This window comes from Nicotiana sylvestris, chromosome 8 (genome assembly GCF_000393655.2).
Source record: "Nicotiana sylvestris chromosome 8, ASM39365v2, whole genome shotgun sequence".
Lineage (NCBI taxonomy): Eukaryota > Viridiplantae > Streptophyta > Magnoliopsida > Solanales > Solanaceae > Nicotiana > Nicotiana sylvestris.
Genome location: NC_091064.1, coordinates 130,535,286 through 130,555,593, shown reverse-complemented (window position 1 = coordinate 130,555,593; position 20,308 = coordinate 130,535,286). Strand labels below are relative to the sequence as shown.

The window sequence follows — 20,308 nt, the reverse complement described above, 5'->3', positions numbered from 1 at the left end:
TTGATCATGGCTATGCTTCACAAGATGAACCTGATCCATGACTGAGTTCATTTGTCATTCTTCAAAACTTCACCTGTTCTTGGGCCAACAAATTCCCCCTTTTTTATGATGACAAACTCTGTGCTTTTTACTGATTTGAATCTTGTAAGAACTTAGATTAACCATCAATACTAAACTTAGAAAATTCACTTATCATTAAGGACCAGGTTAATTAGGTTATAAATATCACTTATTTTCAGAATGTGTAAAGCACAATATCTCTTCCCCCTTTTGGCATCATCGAAAAGTTGCATACGAAGTGTGATACCTATATTTTCATAAGTACTCATGGCCAATGGGGAAACTACAAGTGCAATCATGGTGCAATTATCAGTAATCAAACAAACATATTTAAACTATCAAGGACAAATTAATCATTGAACAAGAGAAAACAGAAGTTATCATTGATATAGATATGTTGCCACCTACAATCCACAAAAAGAAAGAAAAACATTCAAACTATGAGCAAAAAATTGAAAAATCCCTAATCTGGGTCACTAGGGTACTGAACAAGTTTAGGAGACAGAAGCTAGGAATCCTAAGGCTTGGAGGAACTGGAGGGTTGGGTTTGAGTTTGGAGAAGATTCAACATGTTTTGAAGAATTCCATCATTCTTCTCCTTTTCTTTGGCAAGCTCAGTTTTGAGACCATCCCTCTCAGTTTCCACTTCAACCACAAGAGCCTTGAGCCTAGCAATTTCAGCATCCCTAGATGTACATTCCTGAACCAGAGTCCTAACTTGCTGTTGATGGGTGTCTTCTAGGATGAACCAGGTCTAATGGGGATGACATTGACTGGATAGCCACAGGTAAGAAGAGTTTTGAGGCCAAAGTGTTCCTTGCTCGAAGCCATTTTTCATTTCTTTAGAGGCACATTTAGCCTGTCCAGAACAGTGGTCAGAATGAAGCTATATGGAGTAGAATGAGCTTTGGAGCCATTTATGACCCTGTCTAGCAGTTTGATAATGAAGGCAAGCCAGTTGATTTGCTTTCCTCTCTCCAGGCACTCCATAAGAACCAGATCCATGTAGTTAGCAGTGTGCCTTCTCTCCTATTTGGGCAATAAGCACTTGTTGACAAATTCAAACACAACCATATGCTCAGGCCTCATTTCACTTTTCTACACAGCTCTGGCTTCAGTCACATCTTCTGAATCACAAAACCTCTTGGTGATTTCAAGAGCAGTAGGGAGGGAGTCCAGGCATGGCTACCTTTGCCTTGTATAATCATCAAACCCTTCAGAGGGTATGTCCAGAATCTCTCCCAATTTCTCTGCATCAGACTGCACTTGAACTCATTTCTGGCTAGGCTACTGACGACTCCATCCTTAACAACAACATTAGCCATAAATTCAATCAACTCATTTCTGGCTAGCCTACCATCCATTTGAAGGACCATGTCCTTCCATCCCTGAGCAGCTAAAGCATCCACCAATCTCATCATTCCTGGTTCTACCAGGTCCTTCAACAGTCTACCCTTTATAATTTTTTTTCTGCCAAAATTGGCAAGCTTGTCCTGTTCCTTTTCAGAATCATTTTCTTCTTCTTCTCCACTCTAGTCATCATCATCAGAAACTTTTGATTATTTGGTTTTCACTGCAGATCTTGTCCTCTTGGCTAGTGTGGGTTCAGCAGCCACAGGCACAGAGGAAGACTTCTTGGAAGAAGTCTTGGTCTTTTTAAGCTTGGGTGTAGGAACCTCCACTGTAGTACCCCTTTCTTGATGGACCAGTTCCATTTTCTCTTCCTCAACGGCCTCTGAGGATTTTGCAATCTTTCCCTTTCCTTTATCCTTTTTCTTTTTCTTACTTTCTTCTAAGGCCCTTTGTAGATCAGCTTCACTCTGTTTCACCCTGCTTCTTGTGGCTCTACCCCTTGGCAATGAGGAGGCAGTAGGTGTTGGAGATGAAACCTTTCTTTTCTTGGAAGGCTTAAGAACATTTGGGGCTTTTGTTGTGGGAGTTCTGCATTTCTTTGGGTCATAGCTTGTCCCAACCTTTTTCGGTAAATCAGCTAGGGTCTCTTCAGTAGATGAAACAGGTTCATCTCTCCGTGTGCTCAGATGAACCAACCCCTCAGCAGCTTCCCCAGAACCACTTCCCCCTGACTTCATGCCACTCTCTTCTACCCTTTCATGATCAACCCCACAGATGGCAGGCACTATAATTTTTTCAATTGCCCTCTCTTCACCACATGCACCCTCTCTCTCCTTTTCTTTTTCAAAATTCTTTTTACCTCCACTCATACGTTTCTCAGGCACTTCAACATCTCTAATTGGTCCAACCAGAACAAACCTAGTCTCTAGGTTTTCAATCACAGATGAACTTACCTCAGAAGGAGATTCTTCAATCTTTTCAGAGTCAGAAGACCCATGTCCTTCCCCCTCAGTTATGAATTTATAGGATTCAGACTCAGAGCTAGATTCGAAATTTAGAGCTTGACTTTCTTTCACTTGGCTTGCTTTCAACCTTTCATTTAAAGCCTTATTCAGAGCCCCAGATTCTACAGTCTTTTGAGCGAGCATTTTCACCCTTTGTAGTCTAGGTTTTGGGGATACACTAGGTGGAGTAGATGATGATGAATTTGAGGGAGGTGGTGGTGAAAGAGTTCCAGGATTTTATTGTGGGTTAGACATGATTGTTGGTTTCTTGAGAGAATCTGAGAATTTTGGAGAAGAGAGTAAGTGAAAGTGAAGAAGAGTTTTTTTATGGTTTAGAGTTATGATGAAGGTTGTAGAAAAGATGTGTATTTAAAGGAATTACACATTTAATAAGTAATGGCAGCCTTTTGCAGTGGTCAAATAGGAGTCTAATCAACCTGAAATTCCAGATTTTGAATGATCTATTTGGCTTCCCTAGATATTAGGCAAACATTACGGTTTAGAGTTCTAGGTGAACGGAACTGGTTCAATGCTAACAGATAGAATTTTCTAGGAATGTGACAAGTATAGGACTTCTGCTCATGATTGAATTATTAATCTTTCTAATTGTGCAGAGTATAGACAACATACTTGAGCTTTTATATCGACTCATACTGATGAACCAGGTTCTTCATTTAGAACTCTCTTGAGCATGCCTCAAATGCCATAGTAGAGAAATTTTTGTAAGAGATCAGTGAGTCATATAAACACATGTCATAGGGGTATACTAATTAAAGTATGAAGCTGAGTAAGAATTAATCAATATATCTACACAGGTTTAGAATTCCTAGCCAATTTTTTTTTTATTTATTTATTTATTTTTCATTTTTTTTCATTGTGCATTTTAGGCTGAACCTATTAGGTGATCTTAATCATCCCTAATTTCAATCTGTTCCTTTCAAAGTTTTCTCTACTCAGTGCTTTAGTGAAGATGTCAGCAATTTGCTTATCAGTAGCACAGAATTCTATGGAGATCAATCCTTTATCATAGTTATCTCTTAAGAAGCGGTGTCTAACATCTATGTGCTTAGTCATTTTATGATGAACATGGTTATTTGTCATACTTATAGCACTAGTGTTATTACTGAATATAGGAATGCAACCAACTTCAATGCCAAAATCTACCAGCTGCTGTTTGATCCATAACAATTGAGCACAACAAGATGCAGCAGCAACGTATTCAGCCTCAGTAGTGGATAAGACCACTGAATTTTGCTTTTTAGTGGCCCAAGATACAAGACATGAACCAAGAAAGTGAGCCATACCTGAGGTGCTTTTCCTATCCATAAGGAAACCTGCATAATCAGCATCAGCATATCCTACTAGATTGAAGTTACTACCTTTGGGATACCAGTGGTGCCTTTCAAGTATCTTAGTATCCTTTTGACAACAGTCAAGTGAGACTCTTTTAGATTGGCCTGGAAGCGAGCACAAAGCCCTACACTGAAGACTATGTTAGGTCTGCTAGCAGTTAGATACAAGAGTGAACCAATCATACCCCTATACAACTTTTGATCAACTGATGAACCAGGTTCATCAATGTCTAATTTTGTGGTAGTTGTAATGGGGGTGTCTATTTCCTTTGATTCCTCCATTTTAAACTTTTTGATAAGCTCTTTTGCATACTTCTGCTGATGGATCATGGTTCCATTTGGGCTTTGTTTGATATGTAAGCCTAAGAAGAAGTTAAACTCACCCATCATACTCATTTCAAACACACTCCCCATTAATTTTTCAAAATCATTACTTAGCTTATCAGTGGTGGCCCCAAAGACTATGTCATCAACATATATTTGTATCATAAGGAGATTTTTAGCTTTTTCCCTTAAGAATAAGGTACTGTCAATTTTACCTCTTTTGTACCCATGTTCAAGAAGAAATTTGGACAGTCATTCATACTATGCTCTTGGAGCCTGCTTGAGTCCATAGAGAGCCTTTTCTAATTTGTACACATGCTCAGGATATTCCTTGCTCTCAAACCCTGGAGGTTGTTTTACAAACACTTCTTCTTTCAGGTAGCCATTCAGGAAGGCACTTTTGACATCCATCTGATGAAGAGTGAATTCCATGTGTGCTGCAAAGGCTATGAGGAGTCTTATTACTTCTAGTCTTGCAACTGGAGCAAAAGTCTCATCATAATCTATGCCCTCCTCTTGACTGTAACCTTGGACCACCAGTCTTGCCTTGTTTATTGTAATTATTCTATCTTCATCAAGTTTGATTCTGAAGACCCATTTTGTACCAATAACTAATCTATCCTTGGTTCTTGGAACTAGATGCCAAACTTGACTTCTATCGAACTGATTGAGTTCATCTTGCATTGCATTCACCCAATCTGCATCCTGAAAAGCCTCAATAATATTTTTAGGTTCAATAAGAGATAAAAAAAGCATCAAAAGCACACAGATTCTTTGATTGTGATCTAGTTTTGACTCCAGATGTTAGATCAGTGATAATGTTCTCAATAGGATGAGAACTTTGATACTTGTGAGGTTTCACAACCAACTGGTTTCTGCTAGATGTTTCTCCCATGTTCTGTTGCTGAGGAACAGGGTCATGAACAGGTTCTTTTAGGGGGTTTGTTTCAATTCCTCTTTGATCAGTTCCTCCTGTTAGGTTGCCCTGAATGGAAGAACCTATTCCATCACCTGTTCCTTCTTTTGGTGTCGCTTTAACTTGTGCTGAGGTTTCAGTCAAATCTTTTACCAATCCAATGGCTTCATCTTAATGTTCCTGTCTCTCAGAAAGAATGTTAGTTTCATCAAACACTACATGCACACTTTATTCTACACACATAGTTCTTTTATTGAACACTTTATATGTTTTGCTATGCGAAGAATATCCCAAGAATACTCCCTCATCACTTCTGGGATCAAACTTACCTAGGGAGTCTTTTCCATTATTGTGCACAAAGCACTTGCATCCAAATGCCCTAAGATGGGATATATTTGGTTTTCTCCCTTTAAGTAACTCATAGGGAGTCTTCTCTACAAGAGGTCTAGTCATGCATCTATTGATAATGTAACATGCAGTGTTTACAGCCTCTGCCCAGAAGCTGTGAGGCAGTTTACTAGAAAGAAGCATAGTCCTAGCCATGTCTTCAAGAGTCCTGTTCTTTCTTTCAACTACTCCATTTTGTTGAGGAGTCCTAGGGGCAAAAAAGTTATGATCTATACCATTCTCATCACAGAATTCAGCAAACTTAGCATTTTCAAATTCAGTTCCATGATCAGAACTAATGGATGCAGGTTGATTTCCTAATTGTTTCTGAGTTTTTATAACAAAAGCAATAAACATGTTAAATTCTTCATCTTTAGATGTTAGAAATAGTACCCAGGTAAATCTAGAATAATCATCAACAAGTACCATTACATATTTCTTTCCACCTCTGCTCATGGTTCTCATTGGACCACAGAGATCCATATGGACCAGTTCCAACGACTTGGTTGTGCTTACAATTTTCTTGCTCTTGAAGGATGATCTTACCTGCTTCCCCCTTGCACAAGCCTCACAAAATTTGTCTTACTTGAACTTGATGTTAGGTAACCCTATCACCAAATCCTTAGAGAGTAATTTGTTTAGCTAATTCAGACTAGCATGACCAAGTCTTTTGTGCCACAGGAGGGGTTCATTATCCAACACACTTAGACAGGTGAGTTCATTTTCTGAAAGAGTAGACAAATCTACAATGTAAATATTGTTAACTCTTTTTCACTACAAAATAACCTTGTCAGTGGTAAGGTTAATCACAAAGTATTTAGTAGAGGTAAATGCTACAAGGTTACCTTTGTCACACAGTTGTGACACACTGATCACGCTGTATTTCAAGCCATCTATCAAGTAGACATTCTCAATGGAGTGAGAATCTATCTTACCTACCTTTCCAACCCCAATAATCTCACCTTTCTTCTCATTTCCAAAGGAGACATTACCTCCTTTTAAGTCCTAAAGTGAAAGGATTTGGTTCTTTCTTCCAGTCATATGTTTTGAGCAGCCACTATCCATGTACCATATTTGGCTACTTCCCTTCACTTGGACCTACAAAACGAAATCAAGGGTTAGTCTTAGGAACCCAAACTAGTTTGGGTCCCTTTCTATGGGCAAAAAGGTAAATTAATTCCTTTTGACCCACCCAGACAACCTATTTTTCTCTTGAACAAATGTTTTGTTCTTTTGACGGGCCTTTTCTTTTGCATTACATTCATTTTTATAATGGCCAGTCTTGCCACACTGTGTGCAGATTTTGTTCTCAGGAAGAGTGAGATACTTTCTTTTAGGATCCCACTTAGTTGCTTGAGTTCCATAGCCAAGTCCCCTTTTGTTACTACTGTGATGTTCTTGTAGCGTGGAAAGTGCATCAGAAGCCTTGTTCCATTTGCAAGTTCAGTCTAGTTCATGTTTTACCTTCCCTAGATCTTCTTTTAAGAGTTCTATCTGCTCATCCTTCCTGTACAACTCATCTTTCATTTTTTCCAAGTTTTCTTCTAGAGTAAGATGTGTGTAGTTACCTTTCTTCTTACTTGTTCCTAGTTTCAGTTTTAAGTTCTCAGACCTAAGTTCTAGGATACTGGCGTCAAGTTCAAGAACCTGGTTCTTCAACTCAGCATTTTTACTCTCACTCTTATTAGCCCTAGACTCTAGGTTTTTGCACTTGGCCTTTAGGATCCCACATTCCCTAGACATATCTTCCTTCTCATTGTTAATTATTTCAGACTCATCAATGAAGTCTAGCAATAACTCAAACAACCTTTCTTTAGACATGAATTTAATCTTGTCTTTGAGATGAAGGATACTTACCTCTTAGTCATTATCTGATTCTCCGATGGCCATAAGTTCTTGCTCATCTCCAGCTTCATCTTCTAAGTCCTCATCTGATGTTTCTCCCCAGGAAGCAACCATAGCCTTTGTTGATCCTTCTTGGTTGAACCTGTTCTTTCTTCATGTTCCTTCGTTCAACCCTTTCCTTCATCCACTTAATTTACCATTGAGGACAGTTCTTGATCATGTGATCAGTCTTACCACATTTGTAGCAACCCTCATTGTTCTGTTTCTCAGGAGCCCTTTGTTTGTTGAAGGTTGTACCTCTTGAAGAACCCTTTCCTCTCATCAGGTACTTTTTGAAATCTCTTGTGATCATAGCCATTTCATCATCCTCCAGATCTGAACCTTCAGCAATTTTGAGAGCCAGACTTCTTTCCTTCTTGGGTGTATCCATTTTCATGGTTTGCCTTCTCAGTTCATAGGCGGTAAGGTTTCCAATTAATTCATCCAGCTTGAGGGTAGCAATATTCTTTTATTCCTGAATAACAATGATTTTGCTTTCCCAAGTGACTGGCAAATCCCTTGTCAAAATCTTCTCAACTTTGTCTTCTTCAAGAATAACCCTTCCAAGAGACTTAAGTTTACTTGTCAATGTGGTGAACCTTGTATACATCTCTTGGATGGTTTCTCTTTCCTTCATGGTGAAATTCTCGTACTGAGAATACAACAGTGTTCCTCTGGACCTCTTTAATTGAGGTGTTCCTTCATGGGCCACTTGCAAAGTATCCTAGATTTCCCTAGCAGTGGTACAACTTTGAATTCTACTATACTCGTCTGGACCCAATCCACACACAATCCATTTCTTGGCCTTGGCATTCTTCTCCTATTTCTTCAAATCTTTAGCAGTGCAGTCAGCTCTTGTCTTTGGCACAACCACTACTTTAGGATTCTTCTTTGTGGTTGCTAGAGGACCATCTGTGACTATATCCCAGAGTTCATAGTCTTCTCCTATGATGTGATCCCTCATCATGTTCTTCCACCAAGAATAGTACTGACCATTAAAAAGTGGAGGCCTAGCAGTGGATTGCCCTTCCCAGTTCCCAGGTGGTGCACTCATTTTGATCTTTTCCTAAGGTGTTAGCCTCTTCAAGGATAATCCGCTCTGATACCAATTGATGTTTTAAGCGTCAATACCACACAAGAGGGGAGGGAGGGTGATTTGTGTGCTACCCAATTTTCGCTATAGAAGAACCTGGTTCTTCTAGGTGTTCTAACTACTACTGTTTGCGGAATAATAAGAACATAAAATAAAGAACCCCAGAGAATTTTACGTGGAAAACACCTGGCTCAAAAGGTGAAAAAACCACGACCTACTGCTCCGTAGGATTTCCCAAACTTCCATTAAAATCACTAAGCCAAAATAGCATTTATAAAAACTCTTTGTAAACCTAAGGATTAACTCTAATCCCGTTGTGGCACACAACCTCAACTGTTGCGACAACTTCAAGTTAGCTATAACTTGAACACTCTAGGTACCTAATACAATTGCTTCTATGAAAGCTGAAAGGTACAACTTTAAACCACCTACTACAATTTAACTAGAGTAAAAGATAGATACAATGGAACTGGTTCTTCTATCTCGTTCAAGTAGCTTCAGGAGTGCACACTCAAATCACACATAAATTGCTTGCAAAATCACCTTGCTTTTTTCTCTCAATTTAGTTTCACTTCTACTTATGTGCAATTCCTGTAAAAGAGAACAATCACTGTCATTTAATAAGTTAGTAATCAGAGTTTGATCGGGACTCAATTACTGAACTTCTATCGTAGAAGAGTTCATGATGATCTCAAACTCTAACACTATCTTTATCCTGGATCGTGTTCTCTTCATATAAGGAGACTTTCTCCCCTTATCTAATATACAAACTTTTCAATCAGATCAGGAGATATTGCTACTTGATCAGTAGGACTTATCTCCTTCACGTACATCTCACATGCCTAGATTGATCATGACTATGCTTCACAAGATGGACCTAGTCTATGACTGAGTTTATTTGTCATTCTTCAAAATATCACCTGTTCTTGGGCCAACACTTCTATTTGCTTATATGTTTCCCCTAATTGCAGTTTTATATGTTTTGTATGTCGCTTTAGCATTTTACCTTTGAACCTAAGGGTCAACCTTGAACATCCTTCTTATAGGAATAGGAGTCCTAAATTCCTCCGGGACTGATAGGAATGGGACGGGTAACAACATGCAATAGAGGTCGAGACAAACCCTCGCTTTAATTACCTTCACGGTGCAAGAAAGGGTAGATATGAATATGATGGCCGGTGCGCTAATACCATCTGTATCCCCTCTTCTGAGGAGTGTCATACTGGGTATTGCATTGATGTGATCCATATTACAAACAAACCTAGGACACCCTTTATTTTTATAAGTATGCTTAGACTATAACTCTTTTCAAAACCTTGCTTTTATTGTTTTTCAAACACTTGTGTATTTAAATTCAAAATCCCCTATTATTTGAGCCTTTATTTGTTTGCTAATTGCACAAATTCACAAAAACTGTCTGGCCGGGAACCACACTAGTGGATCCTGAGGGGTGCCTAATACCTCTTCCCTTAGGATAATTTCAAGTCTTACCCTATCTCTGGTTATCAAACACAGTTGTAGTTGGACTTTATAGGTACCCTAACGCACCTTAAAATAGTTAGGTGACGACTCTTCAAATACCCAATTCCTAAAAGGAAAGGATTCATTACACCCCATGAACGTCGAAACCCGGACTTCCTCTCCGCGGAGGGAAGAAAAGGGGGCGCGACAGTATGGCGACTCTGCTGGGGACTTTTAGGATTTTACCATTTCAGATTGTTCTTGTGAATTTGTACCTCCCTTTATGTGCAATTACTTGTTTAGTTCCTTTAAGCATTTAATTTCTTTTTCAAAAGCAAAACTGACATATCTACCTTGTTTCTTTCCTTTATTGTTGCTTTAAATTATGAAACTACTGTATTTATCACTTTCTTAACGTGCAAATACATGTCAACATGATTTTAATTATTGCATAATCATTCTCAACATCATACTCCACTCATGCCAATCAAATACTATAGCAAAGCTTTAATGAGTGGTTGCGCGCTTCCTATGTCATTACTCCCTAAATTCGAAAAGGCATATTTGCGTTAAAACTAGTCGATCAGCGGTGCAGTCGACACTTCTGTGCCTTCCCACTTGAGCTGTCCGCTCAAGGGTACCAGTCTAAAACTCCATGGTCAAACAGTGAGGAAGGCTCGGGGAGCGAAGAAATCTTCCTCGTCATCCTCAAGGGCATGTGTATTTCTATCCTCGTCCGAGATTGGGCATGTAGGGATTGACGCCTCATGGTGGACTGCGAACATTTCTTTCGCTGCCCGCTGTTCTCCATTTATGGCCATGATGTTGTCCCTCGTGGGAAACTTTATCACCTGATGCAAGGTTGAGGGTACTGCCCTCATGCTGTGTATCCAAGGCCTGCCGAGTAATGCATTGTACCTCATGTCGCCGTCGATGACTTGGAACTCGGTTTTCTAAATCACGACGGACGTGTCGATTGGGAGGGTGATCCCTCCTTTCATTACTTCGCCGGTCATGTTGAAGCCGTGGAGGATTCGAGGGATGGGAATGACTCGATTGAGCAGCCACAGTTGTTCTACTACCTCTGATCTAATTATGTTGGCCGAGCTGCCTTGATCCACGAGCACGCACTTTATCTTGGTATTGTTTAAAAAAACGAGATCACTAGTGCGTCATTGTGCGGTTCCATCATGGCCTCGAGGTCTACCTTGCTGAATATGAGGGTTTTTTCGAGCACGTGGTTTCCGGTCAGTCCCACTTCCATGGTGGACGTTCTCCTTCGTTTGAACATGGGTCCTTCTGGAATGTCGGTTTCTCCACTAATCATGTGGACGCCACGCCGGAGAGCCTCCCCTTCCGCTCGGGTTGAGTTCGGTGTTGTGCCGACATCTGGCGTAGTCGCATCCTTCTTTTTGTTGTTCTCGAGGTTCTGGTTCTCGACTCTGTTTGCTGAGCCAAACATTTTGACCTGAAATTGAAAGATCTTAGACAATAAAATCGTGAAAGATAACCTATATTGTGCAATAAAATTAGCAAGAAAATAATCACTATTATTTTTAACCCAACGGTGGGCGCCAAACTGTTTACCATGAAAATGATAATAACAATTAAATTTGTAAATGGGACTCTAAATACGTGATCTATTTTTATGCTAGTTGTTAGAGTAGTTGATGCTAGGCTTATGAAGATAAGAGATGAAATGCGAGCTAAAATAGAACTATAATCGAAATGAGAGATCAGTTATTCTATCCTCGAACCGGCTGGCGAGGGGCCACGAGGTCGATGCCTGGGCTCGAGCTGGAGCTGTCGGGGGTAATCGGGAAGGAATTAACAATACGAATATAATTAAAAGAAGGCTCTTTATGGCCAATATCAAGAAATAAGTGAAGAACAAATATGAAAGCAATAAATGAAAGAGATAGCCTCGAGCGAGTAAGTTAGAGAGAAAAGAGAGAGAGAGATAGAGAGATAGAGAGAGAGAGAGAGAGAGAGAGAGAGAGAGAGAGTTGTTATTGATCTTGTGTGGAGTAGTTGAAGCAACAACCGAGAGTTACAAAGTGATGGGGATCCCCTTTATATAGGAGGGAAATCCCGTTATAGTACAAAATACATTAACTGTAAATGCATGGAGATGGGACGGCTGAACATGACACCTTGAGACAGGCTTCGGGTAGGTAGGTTTGTCAAATTTAGCCGTGTTACTTGGGAATTCCTGTCTTTCATACCATAGCCGCTAGTACACAATGCCCCCCATGGCCGATACCCGACGTCCCCCGAGGGTGGGTCTCGACCTTGGCTTCGAGCCTCGAGGAGCATGACCACGAGGCGACCTAATGATGGGGAAATCGGGCTGCCCGATTTACTGCATAAATGGAACACCATGCAACCGAACAATCTCTCGGATATACATCTCTGCCAACCGCTCTGAACAATAGGTAGTACACACATGAATGAAGTGCACAGACTTAGTCAGCCTATCCACAATCACCCAAATAGCATTGAATTTCTTCAAAGTCCGTGGGTGTCCAATTACAAAATCCATGGTGATCCGCTCCCACTTCCACTCTGGAATATCCATCTGCTGAAGCAAGCCACCGGTCTCTAAGCCTCGTATTTCACTTGCTTGCAATTGAGACACCGAGCTACAAATCCTACAATGTCCTTCTTCATTCTCCTCCACCAATAATGCTATCTCAGATCCTGATACATCTTCGCGGCACCTGGATGGATGGAATACCACGAGCTATGGGCCTCCTCCAGAATCAACTCTCGAAGCCCATCTATATTGGGCATGCATATCCGGCGCTGCATCCTCAACACCCTGTCATCACCAATAGTCACATCTCTGGCATCATCGTGCTGAACTTTGTCCTTAAGGACAAGCAAATGAGGATCATCATACTGGCGCTCTCTGATGCGATCAAATAAGGAAGACCGAGAAACCATACAAGCTAAGACCCGACTAGGCTCTGAAATATCCAACCTCACAAACCGATTGGCCAAGGCCTAAACATCAATTGCAAGAGGTCTCTCCCCAACAGGAATAAATGCAAGACTACCCATACCTACCGCCTTCCTAATCAAAGGATCGGCCACTGCATTGGCCTTCCCCTGATAGTACACGATAGTAATATCATAGTCCTTTAGCAGCTCCAACCATCTCCGCTGCCTCAAATTGAGATCCTTCTGCTTGAACATGTGCTGAAAGCTACAATGATCAGTAAACACCTCACAAAACACATCATAGAGATAATGCCTCCAACTCTTTGACGCGTGAACAATGACAGCCAATTCTATATCATGAACAGGGTAGTTCTTCTCTTGGGGCTTCAATTGACGAGAAGCATAAGCAATAACTCTACCCTCCGGCATCAATACATACTAAATACCCACTCTCGAAGAATCACAATACACTGTATATGAACCTGAAGCTGATGGTAAACTTAATACTGGAGTTGTGGTCAAGGCAGTCATAAGCTTCTGAAAGCTCGCCTCACACTCATCCGACCGCCTTAATGGAGCACCCTTTTGAGTCAACTTGGTCAAGGGTGATGCTATAGATTAAAATCCATGAACGAATCGATGGTAATAGCCCGCCAAACCAAGAAAGCTGTGAATCTCTATGGCTGAGGATGGTTTGGCCAACTCTGAACCGCCTCTATCTTCTTCGGATCAACCTGAATACCCTCACTGGACACCACGTGCCCCAAGAAAGCCATTGAACTGAGCCAAGACTCACATTTGGTGAAATTTGCATAAAGCTTCTCCTCCCTCAACCTCTGCAACACAAGTCTCAAATGCTCCGTGTGCTCCTGCTGACTACGAGAGTACACCAGGATATCATCAATGAAAACAATCACAACGAGTCGAGATAAGGCCGAAACACATTGTTCATCAAATGCATGAATGTTGTTGGGGCATTGGTCAGCAAAGTCATCACAAGGAACTCATAATGACCATATCAGGTCCTGAAAGATGTCTCAAGAATATCCGAGTTCCTGATCTTCAACTGGTAATAACCTGAACGGAGATCAGTCTAGGAGAACACTCTCGCCCCCTAAAGCTGGTCAAATAAATTATCGATACGAGGGAAAGGATACTTGTTCTTGATTGTAACTTTGTTCAATTACCTGTAATCAATGTACATCCTCATCATTCCATCCTTCTTCTTCACAAATAGAACAGGCGTACCCCAAGGTGACACACTAGGCCGAATAAACCCCTTATCAAGGAGTTCCTGAAGCTGCTCCTTCAACTCTTTCAACTCCACTGGTGCCATACGATATGGTGAAATAGAAATGGGATGAGTGCCCGGCACCAGATCAATATCGAAATCAATATCCCTATTTGATGGCATGCCCGACAGGTCTGCAAGAAACACATCGGGAAAATCCCTCACTACTGGAATAGAATCAATACTAGGAGTCTCTGCACTAACAACCCTCATGAATGCTAGATAAGAAAGACAACCCTTCCCAACCATCCGTTAGGCCTTCAAAACTGAAATCACTCTACTGGTTACAAAATCGGTCAAACCTCGCCACTCAATTCGTGGCACACCCGGCATAGCCAACGTCACTATCTTGGCATGACAATCCAAAATAGCACGACATGGAGATAGCTAATCCATGCCTAATATCACAACAAAGTCAGCTATACAAAGCAACAAAAGGTCCACTCAGGTCTCCAACCCCCCAATAGTCACCACACACGACCGATATACACTGTCCACAATAATAGTATCGCTCATTAGAGTAGATACCCGAACAGGTGAAATAAGAGACTCACGGGGCATATCCAAATAACGTGCAAAATTTGATGACGCATATGAAAAATTGGAACCAGGATCAAATAACACAGAGACATCTTTGTGGCAGACTCAGACAATACCTACAATCACAACATTTGAAGCAATAACATCAGGTCTAGCTGGGAGTGCATAGAAACGAGCCTGGCCACCACCTGATTGACCTCCCCCTCTGGGGTGACCCCTAGTTGACTGTCCTCCACCCCTAGCTGGGTGGGTGGGTGGTAAAGTAACTGGTGCCAAAGTCGATGGATGACTTATTTGCTAAGATGAACCCGCAAAACGACAAGGACACCGCCTCCACATATGATCCAACTCTCCACACTCATAACAACCCATGGGTGCTGGAGACGGGGGCTAAAGGGAACCCCTAGCACCGGGATGACTAGTAGAAGAACCTGCCATAGAAGAGCCCTGAACTGATGTAGCACGGGATGAACTCTGGGATGGAAGGGCACTGAGTGATGAATGGCCCTGATGAGAACTGTGAGAACCATGGCCCGATGATGCCCCATGATAACCTAGGTGAGCTGTTTGAGCATGCTTGAATGGACGACCTCTGTCGTGCTGAAACTGACCCCCATGAGGAGTACCACTGAATCCACCTTGACCACGAGGCCTATTAACCTCCCTCTCAATCCTCTCCTGACTACGAACCATCTCAATCTATAGAGCTATGTCAACAACCACATAAAAGGTTGCACCAGATACTCTCTATGGTCATAAGCAACCAAAGCTGAAAACCGAGGCCATCTATAAACTACCTAATCCTCTCTCGATCTGTGGGAACCAACCAGACCGCATGACGATGCAACTTAGAGAACCGCATCTCATACTGCATAACAAATCTGTCACCCATACAAAGCTGCTCGAATTGCCTACGCAGCTTTTTTTGGTAAGACTCAGGTACAAACTTCTCCAGAAAGAGAACAGAGAACTGCCACTAGGAAAGGGGCGCTACGCCAACTAGCCTACGCCTCTCGTAAGCCTCCTACCAACTAAGTGCATCCCCTGAGAACTAGAAAGTAGTGAATGAGACCTCACTGGTCTCCAGAATACCTGCAGTCCGAAGCATCCTCTTACATTTGTCCAAGAAACCCTGGGCATCCTCGCCTCTACACCACTGAAAGTCGGAGGCTGAAGTCTACCAAACCTCTCCAATCTGCGCTTCTCGTCCTCTGGCATAATAGGAGCTACATAGTCTGGAGTATCTACAACCGGCTGGGCTGAAGGTGCCCCTGGTGTCTGAATTCCCTGCATGACCTGCTCAGGGTACGAGAGGCAGGAGTCTAAGTGCCTTCCCCAGCCTGAGAAGTAGTTACGGCTGTAGTAACTGAGACCGCCTGACCTAGGCCAGTGCACAATGATAGAATCTTGGCCAGGGCCTCCTGAAGGCCTGTAATCACAATAGGCACAGCCGGTGCCTGAGTTGGTGCTGCTGGAGCATCTACAACTGGGACTTGATCAGGAACTTTAGTGGCTGGTGGATCTGCAGGTGCTGCCCTAGCTGTTGTGTAGCCATATCCCTGCCTTACCATGGCCACGATTGTGTCCTCTGGTGGCCCAAGCTGGTGGTACTGGTGGTCGTCCGTCCTGAGCGGTAGCACGTGTCCTCACCATTTGTGAGATAATAGAATAAAAGAAGTTTAGTACTAGAATCAATAGATTCGCACGACAGGAATTCAAGAATATAAAGTTTTTCCAAAAGGTTTTGCAGCCTCTCGAGGATGAGTACAGACGTCTCTGTACTGATCCGCAAGACTCTACTAAACCTACTAATGACTCGTAAGACCTATCTAACCTAGTCTTTGATACCAACTTGTCACAATCCTAAAACTGACAAGGTCATGATAGCGCCAAACGTGAAATTAGGCCAGCTGACACAAACCCCAACACCAACTAAAAATCCATAATAAGTCATTTAAAGCCAGTAATTAGCTAAAATCCCATAGTATAAGTTAAAATAACAATGCGGAAACGTAACACAAGGCCGACATCGAGGTGTCACCAGTCATGAGCAACTACAACTCGTCTAGGAATAAGAAAGGACAACAGAGTCTGAAAACAAATGTTGATACAAAGGTGAATAAGATAGGAAGGAGAAGCATTGGGCTGCGAACGCCAAGCAAATACCTAGTCAACTCCAGAGACCTGCTGGAAGGCTGATCAACACTCACTATTGCGACCCGAGACTTCTGGATCTGCAAACAAGGTGTAGGGAGTAATGTGAGTACACCAACTCAATAAGTAATAAAATTAAAGGCAACTGAGCAGTAAGAAAAAATGTAAACCACATCATAACGCTACAGCAAAACAGTATAAGTCCAGAATAATGTAGTAAAGCAACAAAACTCGTAAAAACAACTCAGTTCAGTAAACCCTTTTAAAACGTCTTTCAATAGTTTCAAACGAGTGATGAAAATAGTGAGTAAAAGGATAGAAAACGTAAACAGCCCCTCGGGCAAAACATGTACCACAACTGCCCCTCGGGCAAAATATAAACAGAACCAGGCCCTCGGGCTACCTCACAATCACTCGTAATCAGCCCCTCGGGCAATAATATGAAGCAACAATAGCCCCTCAGGCAATATCACATCTCACACTGGGTACCCACGCTCACTGGGATGTTCAGACTCCGGAAAGGCTCCTACAGCCCAAGCGCTATCACAAGCCATCTCGTGGCATAACAAAATCAGGCCCTCAGCCTCTCATATATCACAAATCAGTACACTTGTTGCAGCGCACAGCTCGATCCCATAATATCCTCACAATACAGGCCCTCAGCCTCACTCAGTCAGAAATCTCTCAAGCCACTCGGACAACAGTAAAACATGATGCTCAACCCAAAATATCATTTAAAAATATCAAAACGGAGTAAATACGACTGAGTTATGAAAACAGTTGAATACAACATGACTGAGTACAGATATTAAGTCAAAATAGGGAGGAATAGCAGTAAAAAGCCCCTAAGGGTCCAAAACAATTGGTGTATACGGTGAAATCGGAGGGTCCAATTTCTCATTATCGAAGCACCTCGGAAGACCATCTCAAAGTCCCGAGGTTACAAGGTTACGATCGAGTCTCCTCGCTCAAGGTTCGTCGGCACTCGATGTTAGGATAATGTTGCCCACAGCCACGATGGAAACGAGGAGTTCCCAAGTCATGTGGCTAGGACTAACGGAGCCCAGAGAACTACTCTAAGACCCGAGTCAGTATGTCATCTAGTTGTCACGTCCCCGTACCTTTGTAATTAATGCTTGTTTTACTATGAAGGGATTCCACTCCTATATAAAGGGGATCCTCCCCATTTTGTAAACTTTGTTGCTCCAATTGCTCCATAAGAAATATACAAAAACACTCTCTTTGCTCTCCCATACACTCTCTTGATATTATTTCTTTCATTTATTGTCTTCATATTTGTTCATCATTTATTGCCTATCATTGGCCATAAAGAGCCTCCTTTAATTTTAATATAATTGTTAGTCACATAGAAACTGTCTTCGATAGCTCATAATCGAGCTTCGGGATCGACCTCGAGGCCCGGAATCGACAAGCCCAAGGCCCCGAATAACTAACCTATCGGTTCAATTATATCTCTCTGCTTAGCTTTATTTCATTTCTAAATCCCACATACTTATCATCAACTACATAACAAACTGGCATAAAAATAGATCACGTATTTTTAGAGTCCCATCATCAAATTTAATTGTTATTACCATTTTTACGGTAAATAGTTTGGCGCCCACTATGGGGCTAAAAATAATAGTGATTATTTTCTTGTTGGTTTTACTACATAACACAAGTTATCTTTCACATTTTTTCCAATCCAAGATCTTCGACTTCAGGTCAAAACGTCTAACTCGGTAAACGGAGATGAAAACAACAATTTTGAGGACCATAGGGAAAATGGTGTGGCTGTTCCAGGTGTTTTTGAGGACTTGGGTATGCACCGGAGCCAGTCCCCGTGGGCGCGGCCTCACGCGACGCCCAACGTATCGACATAAGCTCTCACACTGACAGGAGCTTGCACCAAAGGGATAAACAAGAAGCACAGAAAACCCAAACTAGGGAAGAGCGTGAGGTTAGCCTTCATGTTATTTGTGAAATGTTTCAGGCACAACAACTAGCTATTGCTCAACTGCAAAGTCACCAGAAATCTCCTAGCACGGTAGCACCGGGGACAACTCCCCCAACCGAACAGGTACATGAGAGATCGAGCAACAACGGGTTGATAGCCGACCTTGTCATCGTAAAAATGCTCGAGGACCTCACCAAAAGGATCGAATCGGGTGAGAAAATAATAGAAGCCAACGACAAAAAGGTCGAAACCTACAAATCCAGGGTCAACCAAATTCTGGCCACACCCCAGGTCCTGAAAGGCGTGGATTCGGATAAGTTCATACAAAGGTCGCTCTCTGAGGATGCAGCCACGAAACCCATTTCGAAGAAGTTCAGAATGCCGGAACTCCCAAAGTACAACAGGACCTTAGACCCCAATGAACATGTTACTGCCTACACTTGCGTGGTAAAGGGCAATGACATAAAGAACGACGAGACTGAATCCGTATTTCTAAAGAAGTTCAGGAAAACACTCTCGAAGGAGGCAATGATGTGGTATTACAACCTAACTCCTAACTCCATAGACTCGTTCGCCATACTAGCGTACTACTTCGTAAAAGCACATGCCGGAGCCATCAAAGTAGCAACAAGGAAATCTGACGCGTTCAAGATCAAGCAGAGGGATAACAAAATGCTGCGAGAGTTTTTATCTCGCCTCCAAATGGAATGAATGGAACTACCACCGGTCTCTGATGACTGGGCGGTGCAGGACTTCACTTAAGGTCTGAATGGACGAAACTCGGTGGCTTCAAAATAGATGAAACATAATTTGATCGAATATCCCGCTGTGACCTGGTCGGAAGTCCACAACCGATACCAGTCAAAGACCAGGGCCGAAGATGACCAGCTGGGAGCCCCCTCGGTCTCGGTATACCCAATCAGGCTTCCGACGAAGGAACAAAAGCCAAACAAAGAAAGCTATTAGCCATACGCCGAAGACAAGAGGAACGCCCCGAAATGCAACCCACCTCGCAATGATCGAAGAATAGACCGAGGACAGGATCCTCGGGGACTCATCAACAGGGCCAGATTTGACAGGACGCAGGGCCAATGTGTGCACCTCACTTATCAGAATACAACTTCAACGCCGATGTATCGGACATCGTGTTCGCCATCAGTAAGATCAAAGATGCCAAGTGGCCCATGCCTGTACAATCGGATCCTTCACAAAGGAATCATAACTTAGTGTGCGAGTTTCACAACACGCATGGCCACAGGACCGAGGATTGCCACCAACTCCGAGAGGAGGTAGCTCGACTACTTAACAAAGGTCACCTCCGGGAATTCCTCAGTGACCGGGCCAAAAATCAGTTTCGAGAAAGAGGGGAGGCCAAGAAGAACAAAACAAACAAGCCACAACTTGTCATCCATATGATTTTAGGAGGCGTCGATGCCCCGCAGGAACCCATGATGAGAAGGAGAAAAATATCCATCACCCGAAAAAAGCAAACTCGGGGTTATATACCTGAGGATGCACTCACATTTAGCGAAGAGGACATCGAGACCTTGTCTCAACCTCACAACGACACACTGGTAATCTCTTTCCTT

The 20,308-nt window shown here is 42.3% G+C and overlaps 2 protein-coding genes across 2 annotated transcripts; both read right to left on the bottom strand.

Moving 5' to 3' along the window:
- Positions 1-2,849: 2,849 nt before the first annotated feature.
- On the bottom strand, positions 2,850-4,099 carry LOC138875677 (uncharacterized mitochondrial protein AtMg00810-like). The gene is made up of 3 exons (XM_070154534.1): positions 3,808-4,099; positions 3,582-3,751; positions 2,850-2,891 (listed from the first exon to the last, which is right to left on the bottom strand). Exons 1-3 carry the CDS (start codon positions 4,097-4,099, stop codon positions 2,850-2,852), a joined length of 504 nt encoding a protein of 167 aa, XP_070010635.1.
- Positions 4,100-8,100: 4,001 nt separating this feature from the next.
- LOC138875676 (uncharacterized) lies at positions 8,101-13,206 on the bottom strand. Its single transcript, XM_070154533.1, has 4 exons — positions 12,904-13,206; positions 11,042-11,302; positions 8,917-8,964; positions 8,101-8,268 (listed from the first exon to the last, which is right to left on the bottom strand). Exons 1-4 carry the CDS (start codon positions 13,204-13,206, stop codon positions 8,101-8,103), a joined length of 780 nt encoding a protein of 259 aa, XP_070010634.1.
- Between the last annotated feature and the right edge of the window lie 7,102 nt (positions 13,207-20,308).

Excerpts from the sequence above, each read along its gene's own strand:
- LOC138875677 (XM_070154534.1), bottom strand. The coding sequence starts at position 4,099 with ATGATCCATCAGCAGAAGTATGCAAAAGAGCTTATCAAAAAGTTTAAA. Across the intron at positions 3,752-3,807 it reads ATACTTGAAAGGCACCACTG|GTTTCCTTATGGATAGGAAA; the intron begins GTATCCCAAAGG and ends CTGATTATGCAG. Across the intron at positions 2,892-3,581 it reads TATGGATCAAACAGCAGCTG|GGAAGCCAAATAGATCATTC; the intron begins GTAGATTTTGGC and ends CCTAATATCTAG.
- LOC138875676 (XM_070154533.1), bottom strand. The coding sequence starts at position 13,206 with ATGCCGGAGGGTAGAGTTATTGCTTATGCTTCTCGTCAATTGAAGCCC. Across the intron at positions 11,303-12,903 it reads ATCCTTTGATTAGGAAGGCG|GTCAAAATGTTTGGCTCAGC; the intron begins GTAGGTATGGGT and ends TTTCAATTTCAG. Across the intron at positions 8,965-11,041 it reads AAACCCTCATATTCAGCAAG|GAATTGCACATAAGTAGAAG; the intron begins GTAGACCTCGAG and ends TCTCTTTTACAG.